The following is a 24,419-nucleotide window of genomic DNA, read 5'->3' as shown; positions in this document are numbered from 1 at the left end:
CGAAGGAGGTGGTTGGTGGATGGGGTTGTCGATAAAGTTGTTTCGAGACGATGGCGGTGGCTGGGGTTGTCGATAAAGTTGTTTTGATAAGGAGGTGGTGGTGGGTGGAGTTGTCAATAAAGTTGTTTTGATACGAAGGAGACGGTGGTGGTTGGGGTTGTCGATAAAGTTGTTTTGATACGAAGGAGACGGCGGTGGTGGGTGGGGTTGTCGATAAAGTTATTTCGATACGAGGCAGACGGCGGTGCTGGCTGGGGTTGTCAATAAAGTTATTTCGATACGAAGGAGACGGCGGTGCTGGCTGGGGTTGTCAATAAAGTTGTTTTGATATGGACACTGTTACAACGAGGCCATGTGACTGTCCCCTATTCAGACTTCAAGTTATCCGCGTGCTGTCGATAATTAAATGGTAACGTGCGATTTCGTTGAGGGGCTGTGTGGTGTCGTCTCGGTGTGTTGGTTGCGACTGATTTTTGTTTATGGTTTCCTGCCTTGCCCAAGCTTGCATTCTACCTGTAGTTGTTGACAAATCGGCAGGATTTAACGTACTTATGCAATTTGCACTCGTATACAGTACTTTATTGACATTAAAAAACTAAAACGTGACTTGCTTAACGCCATTCTGTTTTGCAATCTTGTCGAGTTATTGTTATATTGATGTAAAACCTGTTGATCCGCCCCTAGTGGAACGTATGAGAAATAAATATTCTGAAGTCTATCGAGCAATGGACCGTTAATATTTCAAGGATCCATTCCCTGGTTCATATGAAATCAAGTCGTAACTTTATCTATAACCACACTCACAAGTCGACGGTGGTTATCGACGTGAATATTCGATTATAATCCATTGGAATTGATCGCCCGCGATGCCATTCGTCGATGAGCAGCGCGTGTCGATGCCGGCTATGACGTCACGCGCTTAGGGCACGTGACGACCTTCGTCGACGCCATTCATTTACGGCACGCGGGCCCACCCCTCCCCTCCCCCCACAAGCTCGTCGCAAACTGTCGTAAATTCGTCGTAAAAGCGACCCCCCCCCCCCCGCATTGTCCGTTACGGCAATTTTGCGGGCGGGGCCGGATCATGAAAAAAAGGGGGGGGGGTGTGGACTAGAGGGGCGGGGTTCCGGTAGGGGGCGGGGCTAGTGGGGTGGGGGAGGAGCTTACCTCACCCCCCCCACCCCTCTCTCCCCCAAAAACCGCCACTCAACAAAACCCTAACACGCTCGCGCTTGTCGCCCATTGGCCAACCGCAGCGCGCGCCGCTGGACTAGAGGGGCGGGGTTCCGGTAGAGGGGCGGGGTTCCGGTAGAGGGGGCGGGGCTAGTGATGTGGGGTAGGGGGGGAGGAGCTCACCCCCCACCCTCTCTCCCCCAAAACCGCCGCTCAACAAAACCCTAACACGCATCGGCTCGCGCTTGCCGCCCATTGGCCAACCGCGGCGCGCGCCGCTCTTAGCCGCTCGCTGATTGGCCGCACGCCGTCGTCGGCCCCGACCGCTCGCGAGGCTCGTTGCGGCCCGCGGGGCTTATCCGCTGTAGGGATTCTAAACGCGAGGCTCTCCGCGCTCAGGCGGGAGGCGGCGGCTGCTGCTGTCGCCGTCCCTGGGCCGAGGTCTCCTCCCTGGCGCACAACTCCCTCGCCTCGCCTCCTCCTACTCCTCCTCCCCCTCGCTCAATCAACGATCCACTCATTTAATAGCGTTTCTAGTGGACCCATCAGCGCTGTACGGTTGTAGTTGGCGACAGCGGTCGGCCGCGGAGGTGCGGTGCGGCAAGGCCGCGATGGAGGAGCCGAGGCCCTCGGGCCCAGCGGACCCGGGACTGTCGCTCTCCCCGTCGCTCTCCCCGTCGCTGCCCCCGTGCTGCTCGCCCTACGCCGCCGCTGCCCCCTGCTGCGCCGCCCCGTGCCCGTGCTGCTGCGCGGTGGATGGCGGCTGCGGGACCTTGGTCGCCTTTGCGGGGAATGGAGAAGGTGGCGGTGGTTGCTGTGATGGTGGCGGTGGTGGTGGTGGGTGTTGTGATGGTGAAGATGGTGGTGGTGGTGGAGTTGATGGGGTAGGAGATGGTGGTGATGGTTGTGAAGATGGTGGTGGTGGTGGTGGCTGTGACGTCAATGATGGTGGAGTGGTCAGGAGTGGTGCTGGTTGTTGTGATGGTCGTGATGGTGGTAGCGGTGGTGGTTGTTGCGATGTCATTGATGGCGATGGTAGCGCGGTCAGAAGCGGTGGCTGTTGCGATGTCAGTGACGGTGGTGAATGTCGAGTGGTCAGAAGTGGTGGTGAGAGCGGTGGAAGTTGCTGTGGTGGCGATGACGATGATGTCATCACCGCCCGTGGGGAGAGCCGACGGTACCGCCTCCAGCAGCATCACCACCAACACCAACATCACCACCAACAGCACCACCAACACCACCAGCAGCACCACCATCAACAGCACAAACGCCGCGGCCTGAACGGCTGCGTACCAGGGGCGGACAGCAGCTGGCACAAGAGCGACGAGGCCTGCGTCACCGGGCCAGCCATGTGCGCGCATGGCGACCCGAGGGAAAACCACCACCATGCCGGCTATAACCACGACCACGAGAATCACATTGACAACCACGGCGGCGGTGTTGGTGGTGGTGGTGTTGGTGGTGGGGCGAGGACTGAGCGGGCCGGGTCTCTGGAGATGCGGCTGACGCGATGTAGCCTCGGCGAGGAGCGGCCCGATCCGCATGGAGTCCGCTACATCAGCTACAAGTGCGAGCTTCAAATGCCCGACATCATGAGGCTCATCACGAAGGATCTTTCCGAGCCCTACTCCATCTACACCTACAGATACTTCATCCACAACTGGCCGCAGCTGTGCTTCTTGGTGGGTTTTGTTGTGCTCCTTGTCTCGTAGAGAGGTGAAGAGTGAGTCTACGGACGTGATTGTTGTCGCCCCGCGAAATCGCTTCGAAAAGGATAACTCTAAACACCGTCCCTAACCCACCCCCCGACATTTCACTTGAAGCCTAAACCCTAACGGCTAACACTAACCCCTAAACCAGGGGTCGGCAACCAAAATAACAAGAAGAGCCATTTCTTTCAAATTCGGTACAACTGAGTACATACTGTGCATACGTACATATCGTCAAGAAGCAGCCCGTAAAGAGCCGCATGCGGCTCCGGAGCCGTAGGTTGCCGACCCCTGCCCTAAACCAACCCTCTTAATTCCTCAAACCTAAACCCTAACTACAATCCATAAGCAATAATTTCTAAACGAAGTTTAACCATCGGGCCCAAAACAACTCCACAGCCTTAAATCCTAACCTTAACTCCAACCATAACATCTGACCATCTGTAACCCTTAACCACTAAGCCGTAACTCCTTAAAACTATACAAAAACTTGAAGTGATGTCCCTTCATAGTTAATAATTAAGTGAAACGAAATAGAAGGTGCTGTTGTGATTTGGACGAAAATCTGTTTCGTGGACAGGAATCTGTATTGACGGTCACTTCTCACGAATTGAACACGGGGGAGTTTCTCCCCCCCCACCACCACCACCCCAATTGGCTGGGCGTGGTTGTTGCACAATTGTGATTCGGTACTTTATTAGCAAGGGTTGGTGGTTCACGAAGAAGTGTGAAACTCCCAAACCCAGTGCTGGCCTGAACAGGTGGCCTTGAGATGGCAATACAGCAAGAGGGGGAGTTTGTTAACCTGTATAAATAGTGGAGTTGTTTAAGGGTTGCTTTCACCTGTGCGTGTGGTGGGATTTTCTCCAGGAATTCTGGTTTCCTCCCACATGTAAAATGTGTACGAATGGAATTGGCCAAACACCTTCTGCAGGGCCCTCTTTAAAATGAAGCTCAATGTTCATTCACATTAGTTCCCTTTTTATTTCATGGGTAAATTAAGGACATTGCAAAAATGTATAGTTTTAAGGATTAATTGGGCTATCATGGAGTAATACATGACGATATTAAACACAACACCAAAAACAGGAGAACTCTCACATTCAGCCTTATATGCTGACAGGGGGAAATTGACGTTGGTGATCACCGATTAAGGTGGGCACAACCACACTGTTAGTCTGTGATGTGGCCTAGCCACTTTTTTTCTTCCCTGTGCAGTCTCACATAACAGCAGGAAAACTTCACCACGCTAGTCGGCGCAGGGGGTGAAGGCTGGGGGTCGGGACCGGTTTAGATCTCACTTGGGAAGCATGTTTTTCGTGAGCAGCGACCGAACATGTACACGACACAAAGACAAAGATCCCCCGTATAGAGCGGTGGTGCAGCGGTTAGCGCGCTGCGCTATGAACCCGGAGAGCCAGGTTCGATTCCCGCTCACGGCCAACACAAGTGACAATTATCTGAACCGCTCCTAGGTCGACTCGGCCTCAAATGAGTACCTGGTGCGGTGTGTAAACGTCGCCACTGGGGAGACAAAGGCGGCCGGGCGTGGTGTTGGCCACCCACCCCCTCGTGTACCGTGTTGGCCTTATATAGGTGCTTGCTAACAGGACTTGCCCCGACAGCACACGACACAAACCACTGCATCAGACGCAACTTCCTTTACACTGTATTCGGTGGAAAGGCGAAATGTATTTTTCCTTTTCAATTCAGACTGATACAGATCAAGCTGTCATCGTGGCCAAAGCCGTTGATGTCACCACACCCACGCCAACGCTTTACAAACAAGGGTGAAGCGATGGCGAGCTCTTTTATTGATGAAAATTCCACATTGTCATGTCAGGAGTGAGTTAATCCATTGGACAACCAGAAGAGTTGATTTACCACCAGGCTGGTACTGTGTTTGCACACATCACCAGGTAACTATTTAAACTCGAGTCGACCTAGGGGAGGTCCAGAGCCAGCTCGCGTACCACTCTACGCAAATGTTGTCCGTGACTATGCTTTGAACTCGGGTGGCCAGATTTGACCACGGTTTAAACTCGCATCTTCCGGCTGTGGGTGTGGAGCTGTAACCGCAGGCCTGGGTGTGTGTGTGCGCGCGCGAGTGTTTGAAAAGTGCTCTGCTTTAAATATTTATGTAATTTGTCCAGGAGTGGTTTCCAGAGTCTCGAGACCCGTTATTAGGGAGGGTCCATGTTGGGATACCTGGCCAATTTGGTTTTTATTTATATATAAATACTAACCGATTAACTAACTCTCAGCTAGTTACGTGGTAGGCTTAATTCAGGAATAGTCTAAAGCTTACCAGTGCATAAACGGCACCTACGTCATAGCCTCGTGCTATAGATTGGCGCGAATAACAAATATACTTCCGGGTGTTCACTGAAGCACAACATTTTTTAAATGTTTTTTTTTATGTTGTGTCTTGACTGACAATTTTGTCATACATCCTGTTGCAGTAACCTCTGTAATGTTTCAAGGTCAATATCTAACACGTGTTACGCTTAAATAGATAGATTTTGTAGTACAAGTCTTGCATCGTGGTCTTATGAATCCAGGTCCCATATCACAAAAGCTTAAAACCCTCACCACGAGGGTTGTGGTCGCAGCTGAGGCAGTGCGAATACCTGGTTCGGTTTTATTTCACCTTCTAACAACGCGTTTTGGAGAACAAGACGACCAATCGAAATAGGCAGGGCTTAGTTTCTTGTTCTTTTCCGGGTCCTTGTGTAGACTGGAAGTAGTTGGCAAGTAACAAGTATCCACAGCCCATAGCCATGACAGTAAAATGTTAACTATTTCTCTCTTATAAATATAGGGGCGGAAACTTGAGTGCTAAAGAAAGCCCATGCATTCCTTGTGATCGCCTTCAAACACCACGCATCGAGTTCGGCAAACCTCTTTGCTGTACTCTCATAATTGTTAGCTCGTGCACCCGTGGGTCTCGATGTGATCCACCAACCTGGGCCTAGGCGTGGCCTTGCCACACCCTGAACCCGGCTGCACGCCCTGGGGGCCTCGGCAGTTGGAGCCGCTCAAGTTGGCTCTCCAATTTGGCCGCGGTTCAAATAAAAATGTATTTTTATGTTTCGAATTAAAAAGTGGTTGTGCGCCAAGTGTAGAGTTCAGTCCACAATTGACAGTTATGTTCAAGGCATTGACTTGAGACTAACACGGCCTTCGTCAAAAATTGCGACGGTACTTTGCCTTCCAGCGGTCGGTCTTGCACCGCGCTGAAAGAGGATCGTTGCCGGCAAACTGTGCTCATGAATATTGTATAGCTCGGCCATACACAAATGAGAGGCGTTGTATGTACTGAGGTTCCTACGATGAAATGTTGGGCCACTTCCGTCTAAAGCAGTTTTCACTTTTCTAGTGAGGAAACCGGAGCACTTGGAGAAAACTCACCATGAATACGAGTCTTAACTTTGCACGCTTGACCACCTCGCAGTCCATCGGTGTTTGGGAGTTTAACAAATCTGTCCATGAGCCATTAACACTCGGGCCCCCAAAGCGTTAGATCGCAGGCATCCACCCTGAAGGTGCCTCGGAGTCGGCTGTGCACAAAGTTGTTTATGTACAAACAACTTTAAATAAATAGGTCACATCAAGGGAACTCGTAACAGCCACGTTGAATTACAGGTTTTACCTCCGAAGGTTGTATTATATCCAAGGTTTGAGCCAGTACCGCTGAGATCATGGGTTAAAATTCAGGTTTAAGCGATGCATGATTAAACCATGGTCTCGATTATCGTGACTCAACGGTATCAACACAGTCGCCATTGACGGTGTAAAAAGTGTCAAGTTTTCTTTTAGTTTGGATAAGTTCAATTCGACAAAAAAGTCGAATGGTTGGTGTACGACGATCCACTCCACAAAGCTTGAAGGAACACGTCCAGTCCTGGGTGTGAGAATGCCCTGCAATGGACTCTCTGAGTCTCGAGGCTGTCAAGGGAGTCCTCGTGGCTAAATCCATTCATGAGTCTTTGGCATTTCAGAGGAAACCAGAGTACCCAGAGAAACCCCCCCATGTATACACGGCTGTGCTTAGACGGGTTCACGTACAGTAGCCATCCTGCCATCCCCTGGACACCATGAAGCCCATACCTACAAACATCCTGGTCTTCTTGGGTAGTGAAGAGCTTTATAACTCATCAGATTCCTCCAATGTAAATAAATATTCTTATTCTGAGTCTCCCATGCAAGTACCATCCAGACTGAAGCCTGCTTAGCTTCCGAGATTTCGCATGATTCGACACGCATGTACGTGTACAGCATTTTTGATCAATCCACTGCTGGATGAGGGTCTCCTGCCGTGCACGTCGTGGGGGGTGGTGGTGGGGGGGGTTGGTTGACCATGTTTGGCCAATATCCTCCACGCTGATCACGTGTATTCGGTGTTAATTAAAGAGGAAGTGGGAAAGCCTTCCATTGTAGCACGACGCTCCTGAAACCCAAGTCTTGGGGACTCGGCGATAATTTTCTGGCTACGTGAAGGGCATTATCATTATCATTGTTGCCTTCGGTATAGAACAAGACGGATGCTACAGTGCATGGCCCTCACTGTGGACAAACGGCGCAGAAAGCAAAATGAGTCGCGTGGCCTCTGTCAGGGTTGAGCGCATTTAATTGAGCTGCATAAATGTAGCAGGTGAAGCTCCATTGATGCACAAACTCTGGAACCGTAAACCCTGCGACTCCCGCCGCCGCGTGGCTTCGCGCCGTCCGAGTTGTAGAGGGAAGCAAACTGTCTTTAGAAGAGCCCGCAAGCAACTGCTTCTTCGTGACCGAGGCTTTCCATGTTCACCAGGCTGCTGTGTTCACACCTTGTTGTGAATGTCGAGTTCCAAAGCTGGACTATGATGTAGTGGATTTGGAGTAATGATGGTCGGGTGTTGCTTGCTTATTGTCCTCATCAGCCATGACCTATCCACTGCTGGGTGAACGCCTCCCACCGCCCCCCCCCCCCCCTCCCAACCACCATCTCTCAAGACTTGGGATGCAACAATTTATCCAGCTCCTGCACACAAGCCTATTTCATCGCTTCACTGAAATTGTACTTCTCCGAGCTGGAAATTAGGCAATTTAAATTGTGATAATGATGATAATAATGGTGTTCTTCTAGTCTGGCTCGGAAGCATGCACCATTGCTGCTATTAAAACCGCGTGTTATTTTGGCGCAGGCGATGGCGGGGTCCGAGTGCGTGGGCGCCATCGTGTGCAAGCTGGACCTGCACAAGAAGATGATCCGACGCGGGTACATCGCCATGCTCGCCGTGGACTCCAAGCACCGCAAGCACGGCATCGGTGAGCACACTGTGCCATCTCCGGCACTGCGATTAGCACAGTTGCCTACATACGGTGCGAAAGAAGTTCAACATGCATACGTATGCTGCTGCTGTTGCTGCTGCTACAACCGCCACAACCACACTCATCATTGGAGATCTGCCCTGGTTAAATATGTAGTGGGAGCTCATGATTCGAACCCAGGACCTTTCACATTGCTGGCGCGGTGCTGTTAACGCATGCATCGGCACCGGCGTCAGAACTTTGTGAACTTCGCGGTGACATTGGCCTTGCGTTGGTGTGACCTGGATGTGTGAATTTGACGGTGATGGGTGAGAAAGGGAGGGGGATTGGAGGGGTGCGGGGGGGCAGAGGTGGATAGAGAAATATGAGGAAGGGAGAGTGAGGGAGAGGCAATGAGAGATGGATAAGCAGGAGGGAGGGAAGGCTGTCCATCCTCTGCCACTATATCCACTATAGCCGCTATATCCGCGCCGCTCAAATGGGCGATGCACATATCTGCTGGAACGAAAGTGCAGCAGGTGTGTGCTAAATGTGCATCCGGAGTTAAAACTGGCACTCGGTCTTCTGTGGGGGGAAACCCAACACTGCCTTAAAATAGTACCGACCGTCGAGTGCTCTGTCGGTCGCTTTGCCGCTTCTGAGAGGAATTGGTCTCAAAATAATGTTACGTTCTTGAGAAGCAGGGCTGCTGTGCCACTGCTGTTGACGTCGCAGTTGGCTGTGGAGGGTGGCTGAGTGATTGAGCGAGCGAGTGACTGAATGATTGTGTTAAGGGAGTGACTGTGTGTGTGAACGAGTGTGAGTGAGTGAGGGGGTGGGTAAGCAGGTATGTTGAGTGTGCAAGTGTGAGTTACTGTCCGAGAGTGTGCGCGAGCAACCGAGCTAATCTGTTGGTGAGTGAACGGATATGTGAGTGACAGAATGAGCGGGGCGAGCAAGCGGATAAGTCAACTAGCAAGCAAACTTAAGCGACTCGTGCATCACCGTTCACCCTCGCCGATTGAACGCAAATGCTCACAGCCTGGTCCACTCGCTCACCCGCTGGCAGCCTGCTTGCCCCGCCGTGTTCTCCTGTCTGTCGCTCTTGTGCTGAGGGAGCATTTACAGCGAGGCGACTTAGAGCGAGCGGGAGACTTAGCCGGGCTTTGGCAAGCGCCGGCGCGCTGAGAGGAGCTGTGTCAGCTCCACCGGGAGGGAGCCATGCGGGGGTGGGTTGGTGGGGGTGGTGATGGGGGGGGGGGCATGGAGAGTGGAGACGGGTCGTTTAGCTGCGTAAGAGGAAAATACCTAAATGCCGACGCACGCAACTTGGAGGCGGCCGGTGTCGTGGAATTATTCTGTCCATCGCACCGTTTGAGAAAACGATGGCATTGCTGTTTTTTGAGTTTTTGTTGCCGCAATTAAACCACCAACCCGCACCACCACCGCCGCCCTAAACCTCTACCCTGCCAGATTCAATAAATTGTCTCGATTCGGGGCCACGGTTTGATTCGAGTTACATCCATGCTCCCCACGTTTACCGACGAGCGCTGCGAAGTACTACGGCCAGATGACCTCTTGAGACCCGCATGGCATGGTGAGAACCTCCATCCGGCAGCGACTGACACAAGGGCCATACATGTAGACGCACGCTTGGAATGACCCGAGAGGTGACAAGAGGATCGTGTGGATTAGAGCGAGTGCAATTTTAGGGGCATCACATCGACTGTTAACAACAACGAAGTGGGCTTGGGCAGGCCACCTCATGGCTCGAGGAGATGATGGCTTGTGGTCAAGACTGAGTTGCAGCCAAATGACGTCGTCAGAGAGGACATCCACCACGGAGTTGGGAGCGGTGAATTCTGCCCATGAGCGGGAGCAAGATGTTTCGTTGTAGAGCGTAAACCGCTAGAGAGGTGGCGACGGACGGCTTGAGGTGCCTTCAAATCTACCAGTGAGTAGATCATGGCTGCTGACGATGTCTTTAATTTCGTGTTCCGTCGTGAGTTTTGTGCTATTCATTTGAAATTAATGATGCTTGCAGGGGGGAAGTCTCAGTGGAGGCCCATTTGTCTCGCTTGGGAGTTGGCAGGTGGGAATAATTAAATTCTGTGCGTTCGCCTTGATTGCTAATCGGAGTGCTGCTTCGCTCATCCTGTGGTGGTCACGAGCCGTTGGTGAGCGTCACGCTAAAGTCCTCTTCACGGAAAAGTAGTGCTGCTTTAATTTTTTTCTTTTTACCCAAGTTTATCCCGATTGTGCTATCGGTGTAACATCGGCACGAGACGAAGAATTCGCTCACTTGCTCACTCGCCGGGTGAATTGGCGAGGCGCCCACGAGCACCGCAGCTTTTGCGAGCCTTTGGATCTGCGCACGAGTCCAAATATGCCAAGTGGTCGGCAACAAACGGCACTTGAAGCGCTCGTACGTAAGAGTTAATGTGCGTCTGGAATTAATCAAAGATTATAAGAACTTGGGAAGAGAAGCCGAAAGAGTGGTGTTGTGTGACACTGCAGCATGGTGGTTGAACGCGGGACGGAATGGTTGGTCTCGCAGACGGACAGGGGTGGGGGAAATCGACGAGTGAAGTTCACATGAATGAAAACACCGTGACTTCTTCGCCCTCGACCTGCTGTTGTCATCTCGCAGGCACAAACCTGGTGAAGAAGGCCATCTACGCCATGGTGGAGGGTGACTGCGACGAGGTGAGTGGCGAAGGCTTCAAAAATACACCCGCTAAAGCGCGCACGCGCTCGCATTCAAATCGTCATTGGCCCAGCTCTATTCACTGCTGGATGAAGGCCTTTTATTTATTCCACGATGCAAGCATTGCGTGCAGCGCCACCGCCCGTCTGTGTAAGCGTCGCGGCGCGAGAGTGGCGGCCGTGTGTGCGGTGCGTGCGGCGCAGGTGGTGCTCGAGACGGAGGTGACCAACAAGTCGGCACTGCGTCTCTACGAGAACCTGGGCTTCGTGCGGGACAAGCGCCTCTTCCGGTACTACCTGAATGGCGTCGACGCGCTGCGCCTCAAGCTGTGGCTGCGGTGAGCTCTGGCGACGAGGGCGAGGAGGGGGGGTGAGGAGGAGGAAGAAGAGGAAGAGGCGGAAGAGGAGAAGTGTTCCCCCCCACCTCCCCATCCTATCCCCAGTATGTCTGCGACAACGTGCGTCGCGATGTCACATGGGCCCTTCGGCGGTCAGTCGTGCCAGCCCATCGGCCGCGATGCACAGACGGTGGGACAGACGGACGGAAGGAAGAATAGCGATCGAAAAACTAAATGGAACTAACGCTATAAAATAAGACGAGGAGAAATACAATGCTTAAACAACTTAAAATGCAAGTGATGAGATCGAGGGAGAGAAAAATGCAGGAACAACAACGCAAAGAAATGAATTGAATTGTGCCCGTCTAATTATAAACTGCCGTCGTGGAGAATAATATGCAAAATATGGCAGTGCTCTTCTGTGAGAGAGGGAAGGGGGTTTGCGTGGGGCTGGGCTTGGGGCTACTTCCGCCGATGAGGTCGGTGATGAAGAGGCGGTCGCCTGCGGGCTGTCATCGCCAAGCTCCTCACGCCGTTCAACGAATGCAGGTGTGGCGCAAAAAGACGGGCCTGTGTCGGGCCGGGCCTCGTTAGCCATTTTTTTAGGTGTCCTGCACTCTGCGCCTGCCTGCCTGTGTATGCCTCCTTTTGAACTTTGCTCTGAAAGTAAATTTTGTTGGTGGTGAAAAAAAAATGAAAACAGAAACAAAAAAATGTACAAGTGGAAATCAATTTTAAAAAATAATAACTTTGAAAAAAGCTCACAAAAATGGAGACAATGACGAGGAAAAAAATCCCTCCCACGGACTTCCGTTTTCTATGGCGGTGCCGGAGCTCAATCCCACAGGAGCATCGACAGATCTCTTCGTTTCGCCATTTCCTTTTTAAGTCTTCTGTTAAGGAGGAGGCGGGAGCGGCCCCTCCTGTCTTCTCTTAAAAAGGAGGGGGGGCGAGTGGGGACTCCCGTCTCCGGGGCATCGATTCCCCCCCAAACCCCACCGCGTGTGGTGGGGGTGCGGGGGGCTGTGGCGTGCGTAAGCGTCGCGCCTCGATCAATCGCGACGGACCTCGCGCCGTTTCCTGTTGTTACCGATGCTCGTCGCCTGTTAATGACCCCGGCCGCCGCCTCCTCCTCCGCCGCCGCCGTTACTTCTCCCACTTCGCCGTCCCTTAGGTCGTGCCTTCCGATTGCCGCTTGCGATTCCTCGTGTGTGCGAGTGTGTGTGTGTGTGTGTCCTCCGATGCGCTTCTCGACAGAGCTGAGCCTGGCTGCCGCTACTTGAAGAGTCGCCCAGGAGGCAGCCAGGAGGGAGAGGAGCCTTTGATCCTTGACCCCCCCCTCCTCCCTGGGTGGCTGACCCTCGCTGACCTTACAGGATGCCCTCCCCTGAACCAAGGGTGCTGCCTGCCCTGCTGCTTTCACGATGCATACCGAGAGGACCAATCTGTCCGTATGCATATCTCGTTTCCGTTTTGAGTATAAATTTGTCGTGGGGTTTATTTTTATTTTTTGGTTGAAATTTTGCTTTACTTCCTATTGTTTTTGGTTTATCTTATTTGCTGTACAGTTTTTTGGGGGGGGGGGAGGTGGCTTGTGGCTTTGGGGGTTTACGGGTTTTACATTCGTTGGGTGTTTGTGGGTCCGTTGTTACTTGTGGGGGATTTCGTTTTTTCGAGTACAGTTTGGCGAGGGCGATGAAAGGGTATTGGCAGAAATGGAAAACGCATTGCGTGCGGATTTTAAAAACGATCGATGAATTTATTCACCCCCCCTTCCCCCTGCAAAATAAGCACACAAGCAAGTAAGTGGTTTCCTTCATGCATTAAGATATTCTTAATGATGTAAACGTCACACAATCTTTACCCAAAATCAAAAACCATTTCACCATCTGTACTGAGCGCAGTGTCCGTGTTCTCCTGTTCCCTGTGCCCCTTCCCCCACCACCCACCAACATAATCTCACGTTTTTTATTATTTTTGTTTATTTTGGGGAGTTTATTTTTCCGCTCGTTGACATCGCCGCCATGATGTATCCACATCCCATCCTCTCCGGCTAATTGATTCAGATCTTGCTGTTCTTATTATTGATGATGATAATATTATTTACCGTTATTGTAATAAGTGTTTTTAATCGACCAAAAAAACGAATAAATTGACACAGCTGCACGGAGAGGTTTTGGGGGGTGCTGTGATGGGGGTGGGGGGCGGGGCAGGGGGAGGGCACTCCGGTGTTGCCCGCCGTGGTTTTGCGAGCACTTCTTGTCGCCTCCAATCAAAACGCGTCGCCCGCTCGTGTGACCGGACGGATGGACCCCGTGCTGCATGTTGCCGAGACATTTTGTGCAAAAAAAAAAATAAAACCAACGAATGAATGGACGAACGAATAAAGGAATGAATGGATGGATAAATATCAGTGGCGGCTCAGAATTCAGGGAGGGAAGGGCTGGCTCCTCTACGCGTGAATGAAATGAGAGGATTGTCTTGTCACTTGCACTTAGTTGCAATTTTCTTTAAAATTTGCGAGGTGAGAATTCCAGAGACAGAGTTTCATCTCCTTTGCAAGAGGAGACCCACCGGGGCTGTACTCTGCTGCCAGTAGGGGGCGATAATTGCTGCCGTGTGTAATCCCAATTTGAGTAATTTGCTTTGTAATGTTTTTGAATTTGGCAAATGTTGATCCCAGAAGCCGGCACACTGGTGTTGCGAATGACATCGGGGATCTTGAATGTCCACTTTGAAGCAGGCGGCGTGTCTTATGATTATTACACTCGCAGTTATAATCAGGGCTGCCGCTCGATGTGAACCGCGAGTGTGCTATTGCAGGGCCACGCCACGAATTGTGAATTACTGCACGGCCGCCCCCACCCGCCTCCACCACCACCTGCCCCCACCTTCCCCCCTTCCTGTGGGTGTCCACTCCCCACCAATATAGTTTCCCACTAGCGGTCAATGATCAGAATTGAAATATTTATACCGGAGGAATCTGGTGAGGTGTGAAGCTATTTTTCACAGGTGTCCAAAAGATTTCACAGATGTCCATCATAAGCATTTAAACCAGAGGTGGAGAGAACACTTCCTTTACCGAGGGCCACATCCATCCGTCAGTGTCGGATAAGACTTAGGAGGTCGATCCTGAATGTGTGCGGGTATACCCTAACAATGTGTAGTACAAATGTTCCCCCTGTGCGGAGGTGGGTCCATCCCCTTGATGTCACCCCCCCCACCCTTGCCACGTGCGTGTTTGTCTTCATCTTGTCTCTTTCAATTTTCCCAAGGACGAGGTGACACGGCAGTGGGGGGTTCCCTGCGAGGCTCGCACGTCTCACAAGGTCCAGCAACATTCTTTGGACTTTTAAATGTCTTTGGCTCGAGCCAATCGTTAACACAAGCACACCTTCAAGAGGGCCTTTGCAGCAGCGATAGAAGGGAATGAGCGTGATACAATTACAGAGCGTTGTGGCATCGCCAATTTTCCGCTCGGAGTAATCCAATCAGTGCAGCTAAGTTGCTTGCAAGTGGGGCGCCGCCGTGACAAGATCTTAACTACCTTGCCTGGTATACAGGACGTTGTGGGTTTGATCCCGACCCTGATGCCTGTATATTTGGAGTTTGCATGTTCTCCCCATGGTCGTCTGGATTTTTCGCCAGTCCTCCTGTTTTTTCCTACACCTTTAGAATCGACGTGTGTGTTTGGAGTATTTGGCTGCTATACATTTCCACGCGATGAGCCACTTCGTTGAGCTCTCATTTGTGATAACCAGGTCACATATGAACAACAGCTGTAGCGCTCAGTGGGTCTTACCTGGTTAAATACCAAAAAAAGAGTTAATAACTTTATAGTTAAAATATCGTCTGCCAACAACTGTTTTTTGAAAGTGGGAGCGGTGGTCTTTCTCCACCACCATTGCCATCGCCATTATGCAAGCTGCATAAAATTGCTGGTCGTGCAATCGCGTACCCGATAGCCGGCGGGAGAGGTGAGCGGCAATGCTAATTCCACAACGAAATTGTAATCCTAGCAGAGCGGCCGATTGACGATGTGAACACTGATCTCCATTACAGGGAAAGAGTTGGATGGGAGGGGGGGGGGGCTGGGCTTGGTTCCACAGTCGTTCAACGAGTAATTAATCCAGTAATTATGTTCATGACGCATTTCGTTGTCATTCATTCCGTTTATTAAACTAGAATTCCAGCAGTGGATTGAAAAAGATACTTCCTGGTAATGCATTGATTGAACACGTCAATCAGCGTGTCCGTAAGAGAGTTGGAGCGGTGGACACAGTGGTTAATGCACCTCCGATTTGCACGGTTGGCCACGTATGGTGCCAAAAAAGTTCAACACACTACACTGCTCTGTGAACTCCGTGAGTCGGTTTTTGATCCTTGGCCACGGCTAACATAGGTGCGATTCAGTCAGAATATGCATGTACACTGGAGGAACCCGATGAATTATAAAGTTATGTTTCACATGTCTGGTCGGGGCAGGTCCGAACGTTACAAGAACAACAATTATATCTTAAAAACCAGACCTCGGCCACGGTCGCCAACTTATCCAATCCGTATTGACCATCATAGCAAAATATGGTCAAAATACCGACATTGCATGCCATGTCGAGTTTCATCCAGCAGTGGAGTGACAATGGTCAATGCGGCTTGGTTGAAGGGTGCTGAAAACCCAGGGACCGTGTCAGACGTCACTCGCTTCCCGCTGGCCGCGAGAATTCAGCTGAAAAGGTCGCTGGTTTCAGGTCGCGCTGTGTGCTAACCGCTGCGCCACCGCTCCCGTCTCGGCCGCCCAATCAATGTTCTGTTTTAAATACGATTACGCGTGGCGGCTATTTTCGTGCAGATGAACCTCGCTTCAGCGGGGGTGCAGAGGGGGTGGCTTTAGAAGTTATAAAATCTGTGCACCCGATCCGCCGAGATCGTGTCCGTCAGTAGACACAAAACCCACGAGGTAGAGTTATTGTGGCAACCTCTTCTTGGTTCTTTCGGTAAAGTCACGTAGAATGACGATTGCTTGCGTCCTCAGGACGGCTGCTTGCGTTGTGGCCGAAACGTCGTGAGAATTATTTATTTTTATTATTTTATTACGTCCCTTCTACGTGACTTTACCGAAAGAACCAAGAAGATGAATCCCTGCAGTCACGAAAGAAGCTTTACATCGAAATTTATTGTGGCAAGCCAAGAGGCCGACGGATTCATCGCTGATACCGGCATTGTGATGTGTACGTGTAAGACATCGGCGTGGCCAAAAAAACAAATCTCCCTTCGGGCTCCGCGATGCACTAAGCCACGTGGCCCCCGCACGCCAGCCGAGTTCGCGTGGTCGCTCCGTCTCCCGCGTGTGGACGTCCAAAATCTTCCTCCGTCGTGAGTCTCGACCACCGGACCGGGCCATCATCGCCCGAGCGATCTCCAACAACGCGAGCGTCAGCCCCGACCGTGTGTGACCGCTTCCAGCATCACCTGACGTGTACAATCAGCGGCGTGGCTACGGAGTGCGCAGGCGGTGTAACTGCACTGGAAGGAGGGGGTGGGGGGGAGTCAGGAGCCAAAGGCACCGGGCTACGAAGGTGGGGGGGGGGGGGGTAGGAAGCAAGGGTGGCACAGTCGGGTTTTTTACAATCGGTTCTAGATTTGAAGCTTTCGTGACTGCAATGATTCATATTCTTAGGTTTTTTCGGTAAAGTCACGTAGGTAACAATCGGGTTTAATTGTCTTTTTATATTAAACCCGATCATCTGAGATTGAGAGAAATCCGGTTTAATTGGTTCTAAAAAAAAAACGACGCCTGCCGCTGGAAAAATCGGGTTTTTTTCCACCCATGGAAGGTAGAGTTGTTAATTGGTTCTTTACCCTTCTATCTGGCAACAAAACTGACACCTTTTTGCAAGGAGTCATGTTTGCAAAAAGGTGTCAGTTTTGTTGCCAGATAGAAGGGTAAAGAACCAATTATCATATTTTTACTGGCAAATGAGGTCCCCATAGTGAAGGTAGAGTTGTAATGTGTCCGAGAGGACATCCACCGATGATAACTTTATCACCGTCGGCTATGGTCTATCCACTGCTGGATGGAGGCCTCCCCGAGTCCACCTCTCACCATCCTGCGCGGGGTGGCAAGGGGGTTTCTCCGGGATTAATGGCATGTGGGTGGTATGGTGGGGGATTGTTTCTCCAGGATTACTGGGAGGGGATTACCGCAAAGATTAACGGGGCGATAATTGGTTACGCAGGGCCTTGTAGGAGGAGGAGGTCTTAGCCGTCTCGGTGTGAGCCAGGAGAGGTGGGGGGGGGGAGCTTCAGAAGGAGCTGCCTGGGCATCTGTGCCCCCCTCTCTGCTCTCCCATCTCTGCTGTTCACTCTGCGATTCTCATTGGTGTCTTTCACACCGTCGTTGGCTCCACTCGCCTGCTGCCCGACCTGCACCCTTCGTGTTCTTCTCTCCGACCTCCACCCCCTCGTCCGTCCACTCTCCACCCTTCGGTGTCCGCTCTTCAACGGTCTCTCTTCGCTTCGTGGTCCACAATCTCTCTCTATATATATTCTTTATCGTCCATTCTCCACTCTGTGCTCTCCTTACTCTGTGACTGCCCCTCTTCGCCGTACGCTCTGTCCCCTTGCACTCGGGCGACTCTTCACGGAGTTCTTCGCCCTTCGCGTCCGCCTCTCCGCGCCTCATGGCCAGCGACCCCAAGAAAAAAGGTGCTGGAGTCGAGTGACGGGCTCTGGCAGGGTGTCCTGTAGTGAGCGTCTGTGTGTCTGTGTGTGTGGGGAGCGGTGGTGCAGCGGTTAGCGCGCTGCGCTATGAACCCGGCGACCCCAGTTCGATTCCTGCTCACGGCCAACACCCGGTGACGATTATCTGAACCAGTCCTGGGCCTCCCCTAGGTCGACTCAGCCTCAAATGAGTACCTGGTGCGGTGTGTAAACATCACCACTAGGGAGACAAAGGCGGTCGGGCGTGGTGTTGGCCACCCACCCCCTCGTGTGCCGTGCCGGCCTTCAGAGGTGCTCGCTAACAGCACTTGCCCCTACAGGTCTGCTAAGGCTATATGGGGGATCTTTGTATGTGCGTGTTCGCGTCTGCGTGTCTGTGCGTAGCTGCGTCTGTTTCTTTTCCCCCGCTGTGTGGAATGCTTCGACGGTGTCTGCTGGCCGAGTCGCCCTTAGAAAAATAAGTAATATTTTAAAAATATATTTTTTTAAACACGTTTTAATGAAATGTACCGTACGAGTAATGGCAGAACTCCACGACTCCAGTAAGTGGCCCCGAAGCTGATTTACACCCAACGTCAGTTGAGCGTGGACAATTAGACCCAAGGCGAAACATAACATGTAAAAAAGATGGTTTAAAAATACTTATTTATTATTTGTAATGATAGAATATAGTATTGTCATTAGTATGACATAAGTATAACAAGTTTGCAGTCGATACCACATTGGGAAGTGGGTTAAAATTGAGTTACAAGATTTGAGGATACGACAACAACAACAGTGAGTTAAATAAAGACGTGCAAAATAAAAAAAGCGCTTCTTAGCTTTCTAGCCTTTACCGAGTGGGAAATACACCTGCCGTTTCTCTCTCGTCCCACCTTGTACCGCCCGTATCGTCCACCCATGTGTTCACGATCACCACCACCTCGTGATTCAACACCTGAACAACCCCCCGGCCCACCACGTCAATCGTCTCGTCCACCACGTGTGTCCACCGCAGTGAAGGCGGGCGACCTGCGCCGTCTAAGCGCGCGTTTCCACAAACTCGACCTCGACTCATCCGGGGCGCTGAGCGCGGATGAGTTCCTGTCGCTCCCGGAGCTGGAAAACAACCCGTTGGTGCGTCGCGTGGTGGACATCCTCGACTCGGACGGAGACGGAGAGGTCGACTTAGCAGGCGAGCATTCATTCATATTCTTAGGTTTTTTCGGTAAAGTCACGTAGGTAAAAATTTTAAATTAATAAAAGTAAAATAAAATAAAAATCACGACGTTTCGGAGGCAACACAAGCCTCCGTCTTCAGGTGGAACCGTCAGCACGATAGCTGTATCAAGTGAGAGAAATTCCAAGAAACTATTTGTAAAGCGATGGGTATTACCTTGTTATCTCGGCATCTCTTTAGGAAGGCCAGCGTCTCGAGAAGTTGTGACTTCTTGTCTCGTTGTCTGTTAAAAACTATAACAGATAGGTGGAATTCCTCCGCGTAGAGGATTCATTCATTCATTCTAGATTTGAAGCTTTCGTGACTGCAAGTATCACTTGATACAGTAAATCTAGCTGTGACGGTCCCACCTGATGACGGAGACTTGTGTTGCCTCCGAAACGTCGTGATTTATTATTTCATTTATATTATTACTTTTATTAATTTAATCTTTTTTTACCTACGTGACTTTACCGAAAAAACCCTAAGAGTATTCATATTCTTAGGTTTTTTCGATAAAGTCACGTAGGTAAAAAAAAAATCTAAATTCATAAAAGTAAAAGTACGTAGGTAAAAAAATCAAAATTAATAAAAGTACTTTTATTAATTTTGATTTTTTACCTACGTGACTTTACCGAAAAAACCTAAGAATATGAATACTTGCATTCACGAAAGCTTCAAATCTAGAACCTAAGAGTATTCATTCATTTATTCCATGGGGAGATGTGAACGACTTCGCCGCGGGTTTGAACCACGACCCCTGACGCCTGCTGTGTATTTGGAGTTTTGTTTGTTTCTCCCCGTGTTCGCGTCGATTTTTCTCCGCGTTTCCCCCCTCCACATTTGGAATCAACGTGCGTTTACAGCATTTGGCTGCTATAAATAAGCCGCTTCGTTGAGCTCTCATTTGTGGCCAGGTCGCCTTACCTGGTAAAATAAAAAAATTGTCTCGTCATAGTTTTCACTTCATCCGCGTTGACCAATCGTCGCGTTCTATCCCGAACCTCCAGGTTGCTTGCCCTGGTACGCTCCACCCCATCCCTGCACACTTGATTCCCAACCTCCCAAGTTCCTTACGCGATCATGCAATTGTTTCCCACCCGTCACAACCTCCTCGCGTTCCTACCACGTCCTATTCCGCATCTTCCGCACCTCCAGGCTGCTGAGCTCCATCCTCCATGTATATGTCCGTTGGACTTCTTGCTCTTCGGAGGTGCAATACAAACTACTGTCGAGTCCTTACACGCCGCACGCGCCTGATGTTTGCTACATAAACGCGTGCCGCTTGACACGGAGAGCGCCGATTTGGTGAAGATCTTTGCGTTATTTTATGGTGAAATGTTCAGCAGACAACGAAACACTAATTGCTGTACTGTACTGAGGTCCCACGTCCATGCTGACCTCCTTCACCAACCAGTGCTGACCAGCATGAGATAAAGTATGTTCAAACATCCTCCGTGGTGGGGAGGCCCTCACCAAGCAGTGGACAATCCTGGCAGGGCCCTCCAGAGAATGAGCCCTGAGCCTCAGTCGGGTTTCCTGGACTAACATGAGATGCTCGCTTCTGCTGTTGTCCGATTGGCAGAATTCATCGAAGGAATCTCGCGATTCACCATCAACGGCACCAAAGAAGAGAAGTTGAAGTGTGAGTCCTGACCCGGGTGTGACAGGCGTGTGGTGCGCGGCATCGCCACGCACCACACGCCTGTCCCCATCATGCGTACACAACACACACACACTTTCACATACACACACTTTCACATACACACACACTTTCACATACACACACGTGCGTGTGCACACGCACACATGTGCGTGTGCACGCACACTCCCAGCGCGAGGCTGTCGCAGAGTACCGCTCTGCTCAACAAAATAGTTTGCAAGTACCAGTTTGTGGTTTGCGTTCTAATCAATGTAAACATTTTTATACATTTTATTTCATGGCAGCTGGCTCATAAGTGCAGGTGTTCGTAAGTCGGGTGTCCGCATGTCGAGGACTGTCTCAGATTACGGAGCGCAGAACCGGAGGTCACGCGTGGAAGCTGCGTGTGCAGGGTGGGGGGAGTGTTTTGTACGCAGAGAGCGGTGCAAGTGTGCCCCCCCCCCCTTCCCCCACACACAACACACGTGGCAGTGGTGGAAGCGGCTTCTCCACTGATGATGACATTGTCGAGTAGATCTCCACACTCGAACGAGTTTCAACTGACCGCGTGGCTGCCCTCCCCTATGCAATATCTTTTGTACGGATGCATGTTGGACTTTTTAAATCCTTTATATTAAGTTCACTTGCTTGCTTGCTTACGACCGTGCAAATCTTTCGGTCGTTTTTTAAACCCACTTCCCGTGATCCAATCGAGCTGACATTTTGCACACATACTCGTTGTGCGTGACAATGTATTTTCGTGAAACAAAATTTCCAAAATTTTACACCTTTAAGGAAAAAAAAATTATATTTAATTACCAATTGCTTAATGGTGGCAGACAATCATCTGACCCATAGGTGGCAGCCATCTCAAGCCAGAGGACGAGAGGACTCTCGCCGCCCGTTTCAAAGACCAATGTGGGCTGGGTTGTGGCCCATTGAACACGCATATAAAGGATTTATACTGAAAAACTTTGTTTTTACGGGTTAATTTTTTTCGCACCTCTTCTGAACTGCGGCGTCGCAGTCGCCTTCCAGATCTACGACGTGGACCGCGACGGCTTCATCACCAACGGGGAGCTCTTCGGCGTGCTCAAGACCATGGTGGGGCGCAATCTGCGTGACCCGCAGCTCCAGCAGATCGTCGACAAGAGCATCATCTCAGCCGACGCGGACGGCGACGGGAAAGTCTCCTTTCCCGAGTTCTGCACGGTAACGGCGGCGCTTTTTGTGTTGCGTTCGTGACGGCGGAGCAGCTTGGGGTGCCCGCTCCACGAACCTGGCGACCCGAGTTCGTACGCACGCACGTCGAACTTCTTTCTGCACCGTACGGAGCAGAGCCGTGCTAATCGGAGGTGCTCACAGCCAACACGGCCAACACCAAGTGACGATTAGATTTATTTGACCCGGTCCTGGGCCTCCCTTAGGTCGACCTGATGCAATGTATAACACATACGCACTGGAGAGACAAAGGCGACCGGGCGTGGTGCTGGGTTTCCACCCCCTCGTGTGCCGTGGGGGCCTTCATAGGTGCTACTCGCTAACAGCACTTGCCCCAAGACTATATGGAGGATCTTTGTCTTTGTGTACCCGTGGCCAAAAACACACCACGAGAATGGGAGCAAGTACTGTTACATGGGGAGAGAATAAGGAACGGGAAAGGGGAGAGAATGGGACATACGAGGTAAGGATGGAAAAGGAACGGAGGAACGGGAGCAGAGGGTGCAGGAGAGGCGAGAGGGAGGAGGCTGCATCAGCCTCGACACTGCTGCACGGAGCGGAGGGTTTCAGAGTGGGGGTGACCACAGACAAGTCACGCGATTTACAGGATACTTGTGCTGATTTCTTGAAAAGACAGCATCCTCCTACATGATGGGGCGTCTCCGAGCACTGTACATGTCATCTCAACATTTTTTAAAAGGGCATCTCCAGCGGCAGCTGTCAACATGTATGCATCAAGGCGACAGCACCTGGCCCGAACACGGCCATTAGTCTGCCAGTAAGAGTCGATGATTGCTGTGTAAACGTTTACTATGAGCGGCGCGATATGATGCAAGATTTGTTTTACGATGTTTGTGCAGCCGACTTTTTAAAGCTAGTCCTGTCGCGTTTTAACAGTCGGGGGGCAATGTTGCAGGCGATTTTTTAAAGCACTTGGATTTTTTGGCCAATGCCAGTTAAATTGTATAGGGGTTTTTTTTTCTGTGGGAGAAAAGGAGAGAACCCAGAGGAAACCCCTACGGAAAAGGAGAACATACAAACCTCACAGGAAGGTGCCCAAATCGAGAATGCGAGGCACGAGTGGTACCACTGCTGCTCCCAGCTGAGTTGGGAGGGAACAGGGAGCGCCGGAGTCGCTGAGATTTCCGAATGGATTTTCCATCTCGTGACAACCCCCCCTCTCCCCACTGGCTGAGCAACAATCAGGATGAAGTGAAAAATAAAAGTTCGAGATAGGGATGTCAAACTAGAGGGAACTGCCTCCAGACTGAATTCTACCCGGGTTTGGGTGGGTGACCTGGATATTTCTGGACCCAGCAAACACCACATCCAGTATACATCTCTCTTGCTATGGCTCTGGCTTACTGGTCATGTGCCACAGTCCAGTATAACAGCAACCTGAAAAATAATAAGTGAGAAATTAAGCTCTGGATACCCTGTGGATGTTGGGGTTATTTGGCCATACTTAAAGTATGGTTATTTAAAATGGCTAAACTCTACTGAATGTACTCAACCATCCGTCCAAATGTGGAGGCTCCGTCCTCACCTATGACCCCTTGCCGACCCCACAGATGATCGGGGACCTGGACTTCCACTCGAAGATGCTCGTGGAGATTTGAGACGCGTGGCCTCTCCCGTCACCGAGATTTCCCGTTCACAGCACCCTCCTCCACTTCCTCCGACAACACCGCCACTACCAGAGTTCACCACCACTATCTAACCTATAAGCATCGCCATTACGCCCAAAGCGGGTCTTTCAGAGAAACCAACACTGCAGCTCTTGGCTTCGTTTTCCAAAAGACGGATCAGTGTCATCAGAGAACCCAAGGAGACAAGTGTATTTTTAATCACTGGGATAGAAGCCTCAAGTCTTCTAATTTGACGAAAACTATGGAAACTTAGTACATTTGCTACAAAAACACATCAGATTCTCTCTGTCACTGCTTGAACTGCAGATATCATCAGCGGCATCATCACCCGAGCGACAGTAATCATCAGCATCAGTCACCACCAATCCCCAATGCTGGATGAAGGCCTCCCCAAGGCTTCATCTCTCACGGTCCTGCAGTACAATCCACACACCACTGGCGCATGAGCCGACCTCATCGGTCCAGAACCGTGGTGAACGTCCTCTTGAAAGCTTTCCCTCCTTTTGCTTTCACGCGGTAGTTAGTCTTGCCCATCAGCTATCATCCTAGGCCCACTTACGTTTATTATCAGGCAATCTGTTCACCTGCGTTATTGCTAATCCTTTTTGGCGCCGTATAATTCCAAACCCATCTCTCCACGCTTTGCGCACTTCTCACTGAATTAAGTGATCAGACTTTAATTAAACACGGGAGTTTTTCTTAAACCTGCGTGCTCCTCGCCCCAACTTACACGTTCTTAATAACCGACATGAAAAAAAACATCCAAGAACG

The 24,419-nt window shown here is 50.9% G+C and overlaps 2 protein-coding genes across 2 annotated transcripts; both read left to right on the top strand.

Annotated features, from left to right (window-relative positions):
• Positions 1 to 1,559: 1,559 nt before the first annotated feature.
• Positions 1,560 to 13,384, top strand: LOC133362619 (uncharacterized). Its single transcript, XM_061581540.1, has 4 exons — positions 1,560 to 2,855; positions 8,069 to 8,192; positions 10,825 to 10,880; positions 11,085 to 13,384. Exons 1-4 carry the CDS (start codon positions 1,785 to 1,787, stop codon positions 11,220 to 11,222), a joined length of 1,389 nt encoding a protein of 462 aa, XP_061437524.1. The 5' UTR covers positions 1,560 to 1,784; the 3' UTR covers positions 11,223 to 13,384.
• Positions 13,385 to 17,235: 3,851 nt separating this feature from the next.
• LOC133362980 (calcineurin subunit B type 1-like) lies at positions 17,236 to 24,277 on the top strand. Its single transcript, XM_061581964.1, has 5 exons — positions 17,236 to 17,923; positions 18,936 to 19,112; positions 20,722 to 20,781; positions 21,806 to 21,990; positions 23,571 to 24,277. The coding sequence occupies exons 1-5, from the start codon at positions 17,899 to 17,901 to the stop codon at positions 23,616 to 23,618; spliced, it is 495 nt and encodes a 164-aa protein (XP_061437948.1). The 5' UTR covers positions 17,236 to 17,898; the 3' UTR covers positions 23,619 to 24,277.
• Positions 24,278 to 24,419: the final 142 nt, after the last annotated feature.

Source organism: Lethenteron reissneri, chromosome 8 (genome assembly GCF_015708825.2).
Source record: "Lethenteron reissneri isolate LAM-NWPU_2019-01 chromosome 8, ASM1570882v1, whole genome shotgun sequence".
NCBI classification, from domain to species: Eukaryota; Metazoa; Chordata; class Hyperoartia; order Petromyzontiformes; family Petromyzontidae; genus Lethenteron; species Lethenteron reissneri.
This window is presented reverse-complemented; position numbering and strand designations above follow the sequence as displayed.

Excerpts from the sequence above, each read along its gene's own strand:
- LOC133362619 (XM_061581540.1), top strand. The coding sequence starts at position 1,785 with ATGGAGGAGCCGAGGCCCTCGGGCCCAGCGGACCCGGGACTGTCGCTC. Across the intron at positions 8,193-10,824 it reads GCACCGCAAGCACGGCATCG|GCACAAACCTGGTGAAGAAG; the intron begins GTGAGCACACTG and ends GTCATCTCGCAG. Across the intron at positions 10,881-11,084 it reads TGGAGGGTGACTGCGACGAG|GTGGTGCTCGAGACGGAGGT; the intron begins GTGAGTGGCGAA and ends CGTGCGGCGCAG.
- LOC133362980 (XM_061581964.1), top strand. The coding sequence starts at position 17,899 with ATGGCCAGCGACCCCAAGAAAAAAG. Across the intron at positions 19,113-20,721 it reads CGGAGAGGTCGACTTAGCAG|AATTCATCGAAGGAATCTCG; the intron begins GCGAGCATTCAT and ends TCCGATTGGCAG. Across the intron at positions 21,991-23,570 it reads CCTTTCCCGAGTTCTGCACG|ATGATCGGGGACCTGGACTT; the intron begins GTAACGGCGGCG and ends CCGACCCCACAG.